This window comes from Theropithecus gelada, chromosome 14 (assembly GCF_003255815.1).
Source record: "Theropithecus gelada isolate Dixy chromosome 14, Tgel_1.0, whole genome shotgun sequence".
Classification (NCBI taxonomy): domain Eukaryota; kingdom Metazoa; phylum Chordata; class Mammalia; order Primates; family Cercopithecidae; genus Theropithecus; species Theropithecus gelada.
In genome coordinates this window covers 115,336,433-115,341,732 of record NC_037682.1, presented here as the reverse complement: position 1 = coordinate 115,341,732, position 5,300 = coordinate 115,336,433, and the positions used below count along the sequence as shown (strand labels likewise).

The following is a 5,300-nucleotide window of genomic DNA, read 5'->3' as shown; positions in this document are numbered from 1 at the left end:
GTATGCTGTATTCAGTTACAATTTTCTATTTGTCTAACCCCGTACAAATACAACACTCCTGAGTTACCGTAGCTTTGTCACAAGTTTTGATAACTAGTGTTGTCAATCTTTCAGTTAAGTTTTATGTCTTCAAGATAATATTGACCATTTTGGGACTTATTCAATCCACACTTTAGGATCCACACGTCCATTGCTGTAAAATCAAATGCTGGGATTTTACTTGGAATAGTATTGAATGTATAGATCTATTTGAATAGAATTGGAATTTTAAAAATATGAGCCTCTGTGTGCCCGTTGTAATCTTAAATTTGTTCAGGAAATGTTATATTTACCTGAAAATATTTTATTTCTATTGTCGTGGTCTTACACATGTTACTTAAAATTAAATTCAGCTCTGGGTTTCCCATCCTTAGCACTATCAACATTTTGGCCATGATAAGCTTTGTTGTGAGGGTCTCTCCTGTGCACTGTGGAATGTTTAATACCCCTGACCTCTAGTCACTAGATGCCAGTGCCTGTGACAAGCAAGAATATTTCCAGACATTACCAAATGAACTGGGGGACAAAACAGCCCCAAGTGATCTAGATATTTAAGAGATTTAATGTTTTATATTGAATCTTAACAAACATAAAAAAATCGGTGTTTGTGATAAGTGCATAAACTATTGTATATGTAGCTGTAGATCGTACATTATCATTGCTGGATGATAATCTATTCTGTGAACACACAATTTCTATTTGATTCACTGATAATATTTAAATATTAATAGCTTGCTATTTTTGTCCATTAAAAATAGTGTTTCTAGAAATGTTTTCAGATACGTATATGTAAATAGACAGATACATATGCATACATAAATATGTGAAAACCTGCATGTTCAATAGGCTAAATGTTACATACTTTCTTTTGTATACATGTTTGGATTTGTATATACAAATACATTAAAACCAAAAAGAAATTTGAACAGCTACAACCACAATTAGAAAAATGACCTCAAATATTTGTTGCTATTTTTGAACAATGTCTCCATAATGGTAAATTGTTAAGTTTGTGTGCACAAGAAATCAAACAAAACACAAAAGCTTTTTATCAAGTTGTAAACATGAATGACTCGACCATCTATCTTGGAGATTCGATTAAAATATTTTTTTAAATTAATATGAACCTATTGATGAGAAATGAATCAATAAATCAGAATATAAGCATATTCCTTATAAATACAAGTCTAGCTGTGATGTTAAAACTCTCTTAGAAAATTTGTGGAAGAATTATAACTGTGCAGGTGTTTTGGAATAATGTTTAACACTGAGAACTATACATATAATCAATTTCACAGGAATAACTAAATTATATTACTATTTTAAAACAAACTAGTGTATCTACTTCCTAGTATTTATTCTTCCTGAGAATATGCTACTTTGTCTCTCAGTTTCAACACAGCTTTCTTCACTTCCTTGTTTCTCAGGGTGTACACAATAGGGTTGAGAAGGGGCGTCAGCACAGTGTAGAAAACGGCCACAACTCCATCCACAACGTCCCTGGAACCTGGTCTCAGGTAAATGACAATACAGGGAACAAAAAAGCAAAGGACCACGATACAGTGGGAGGCACAGGTCTGAAAGGCTCTGAGTCTCCCCTCTGAGGTGCGGATCCGCAGGATGGAACAGACAAGGGACACATAGGACACCACTATCAGGAGAAAGCAGCCCAAGGCCACTACCCCAATGTTCACAAAGATGACCATCTCGTTGGCTGAGGTGTCTGCACAGGCCAGTTTCAGGATGGGCGGTGCATCACAGAAGTAGTGCTGGATCCGGTTGGGTCCACAGTAGGGCAAATGGAAAGTCAATATGGTCTGGACAGCGGAGTGCAGGGAGCCACTGAGCCAAGTGCTGGTGGCCAGGAGGGCACACCTGCTCCCACTCATCATGCGGTTGTACCTGAGCGGGTAACTGATGGCCAGGTAGCGATCATAGGACATGACCGTGTAGAGGAAACACTCGGTGCTCCCCAGGAAGTGGAAAAAGTAGAGTTGAGTCACGCAGCTGTGGAAGGAGATAGTCCTCCCGCTTGGAGACACCAAGGTCATCAGCATTTTGGGCACCGTGACAGTGGAGAGCCACATGTCAATGAAGGACAGGTTGGAGAGGAAGGAGTACATGGGGGTGTGGAGGTGAGAATCCACCCTGATCACCAGCAGGATGAGGAGGTTCCCCAGCACAGTGAGCACATAAATGACCAGGAAGGCTCCAAAGAGTGGGGCGTCCAGTGCTGGGGCATGGGGAAGGCCCGTGAGGATGAACTCAGTCACGAGGCTGGTGTTAGACATTTCTCCTCACCCTTGGTCTCTCACCCTTTGGGGATATAAAGAGCACCCAGCATTTACCAATTAATTGATAACTGAGAATCCATTCTCTATGTGAACACCAGGTAGATAATTTGGAGTTTTCCTGGACTTTGCTTTTTACAAAGCTTCCTTCATAAAGCTAATGAAGTGATTTCCTAGTTTCTCTCTCTCTCGCTCTCTCTCTCTCTCTCACTGTGTGTGTGTGTGTGTGTGTGTGTGTGTGTCACATATACACACACAGAGAGAGAGAGAGACATGCAGAATAAATTAGAAGAAACACATTGTCTAGATTTCAATGGGTTTATAAACACAAACTTACTGGCATAAAACATGCAAATTTATTGTCTCATCTTCTCTGTGGGTCACGGTCAGGTCAGCTGGGTTCCCTGTTCAGGGTCTCACCAGGTTTTAATCAACGTATCACCAGGGGATGCAATCTCATCTGAGTCTGGGGATCATCTTCCAACCTTAAGGGGGTTGTGTGCATAATTCAATTCCTTGTAGTTTTAGGACTGAGGTCCCAGTTTTCTTGCTGTTTGTTGGCAGGACATATCACTCTCAGCTTATAGTAGTCACCCTAGATCCTAGAAAGTCCTAGCTACTTGGTCTTCTTAGAACACGACACATTACTTCTTTGAAACCAACAAGATAAACTCTCTCCAGTTTGCTATAACAAAATGTTATATAATGTTATGTAATGCAGTCAAAGGGGTGATATCTCATCTTATTAACAGGTCCCAGGCATACTCGAAAAAGGTTATTAAATAGAAAGTGTATACCAGTGAGCAAGAATCTTGAAGGCTGCTTGGAATTCTACCCACCACATTCCATTTTTGCTGCTTGCTCATGGGAAAACTTAAAAAAAAAAACACCAAGAATTTAATTATTAGTAGCAAGGAATATTTGAAAACTGAACAGTACAAGTAAATCATTTTCTAGTTTCCTCTTATGTTATTTGGCATTACTAACATCACCTGCCTCACTGAGAAATTATAAGCATTAAATAAGACGATACATTTAAAGCACGAAGTACTGTGACTGGCAGGTAATAACTGCTCAATAAATGACAGTGAGTCTTACCACATTGTGCCTTGCAGCAATATTACAGAATTGTTGTTTTTGATCTTAAAGAGAAAGAGAGTACATATATTCTTTTAGTGTTTTCAGAGCATCCTTCTGAATCTAAGAGCGAGGTCTTTTTGTACTATCATATACCTGATACTGTTACTGATGTCCTCACTGCTGCCTGCTTTTAAAGGGCTCCTCCTAGGTCTCTCAGAGCAGGTAAGAATCTCAGCATAACTCTGTAGTGGGATTCCCACAACCTCCCACCTCCCAAATGATCCAGAGAGCACCAAGCTTCATACATGACTTTCCCCATCCCCATTTCTGTTACCCTAGAACACTTCCTGTATGGTTCTGAGAACATGGCATTCATATGTGCTCTCCCAAACACAATCTACTGGGTAGGTGCCAGCTGTCTTGCGTACTCCTTCTACCCTAGGTTTCTAAATATATTCCAACATTAACTTTGCCAGATATCACATGTTGGTGCCCCACCATCTTCCTCTACTCCTCATTCTCATAAATCCAGTTAATGAATGATCTCACAAAAGAAGACCATTCCATCAAGTCTGTGTCTCTTAATTAAGACCTAGAACACGAGACAGGAAAAAATGGGACCAATGCAAGAAGAGGGGCCTATGTCACCTTGATGTCAAGAGAAGCTGGGATTCTGTATGATGGAAATTGAGGCAGAAGTAAGATTTTTTACTTTATACAAAATGTTGTATTAGTTCAGGATTCTTACTGATTGTTCAGTAGGAGAACACTATGAAACTTGTTCATCAATATGAGAGAAACTATAGTCTGCTCTTCTCAAAGCCCAGAGGAAATACCTCCAGGGAATGTGGCTTAAGCGATGTTGAAGTAAGGTTTGTCAAATATGTAAATAAATAGCAGAAAGGAGGCTCCTGTAATCACCAGCATGCATATCAGAACTTCTGAAATGGAACCAGTATTACTTTGAAATTTCTACTGTATGAAGAGGACCAATCCGCAGCAGAGCTTCATGATCAGTTTTGATGGAATGTGAAAATGTTCATCCCGTGAAGTCTAACGCAGCCTGAGATCTAAAGCAAGAGTTTCAATCCACAGGGTCAATGTTTGACTTGAAATATTGGTGTATAGTAGTATATGCAGTGATTTTGTCTCTATCCGTCTGTCTATCTAACTATCTAACTGATTTTATAACAAAGTCTTAACAATTCTCTAATCGTCTGAATGGAAGTTTGAGATAAAAGAGAGAAAGCGAGAAAATGAGTTAAATCTACATTTCTAAGAACTCACCTTATAGTATGTGATTCATTTCAATAGTAAAACTCATCTGAGTTTTTGCCCCAGTTTGTCACGTTCCACATGCTGTGTACAGGTGCCAAGTTTGCAAGATACCACTCAAAGAACAGATACATGGTGTTAAGAAAGAGTGGTCCCTTTCTATTCAAGGACCAAACTAGTGGAAGTGCAGGGAATGCAAATGAACATGGGTAGGAACTTAACTTGATTTATGTCTCAGAAGATGGAATTGCTCTTGGGATTTTGAGTTCCCTTGATGAGCACAAAACAACAGGAAGAGACTGATGGAAAGTTCTTCATAAGCATGCATGCATTTCCTTAGTGTTTCTTATTTGAACCCTCCTGAGAAGAGCCCAGCATCTTTCTGGAACCCATATTTATACATATGAAGAAAGAAGGAGGACTGACTTATCCTTTTCCCTCACCAGTAATTGAGAGACACTCCCAACTGCTCACTCTCCACTCAAAATTTTCCATGATCTATAATGGTCCTGGAAAATTTGTTGGTGCTCTCCAGCTCAGCCTCACCGTCTCATTCACCTTCTTTGTATGGTGGTTCGAAAGATCCAAATTCCCGAACTTTTTCTGTTGTTTACA

The 5,300-nt window shown here is 39.5% G+C and overlaps 1 protein-coding gene across 1 annotated transcript; it reads right to left on the bottom strand.

Annotated features, from left to right (window-relative positions):
• Nucleotides 1-1,394: 1,394 nt before the first annotated feature.
• LOC112606800 (olfactory receptor 10G9) lies at nucleotides 1,395-2,330 on the bottom strand. Its single transcript, XM_025357679.1, has one exon. The coding sequence runs from the start codon at nucleotides 2,328-2,330 to the stop codon at nucleotides 1,395-1,397; it is 936 nt and encodes a 311-aa protein (XP_025213464.1).
• Nucleotides 2,331-5,300: the final 2,970 nt, after the last annotated feature.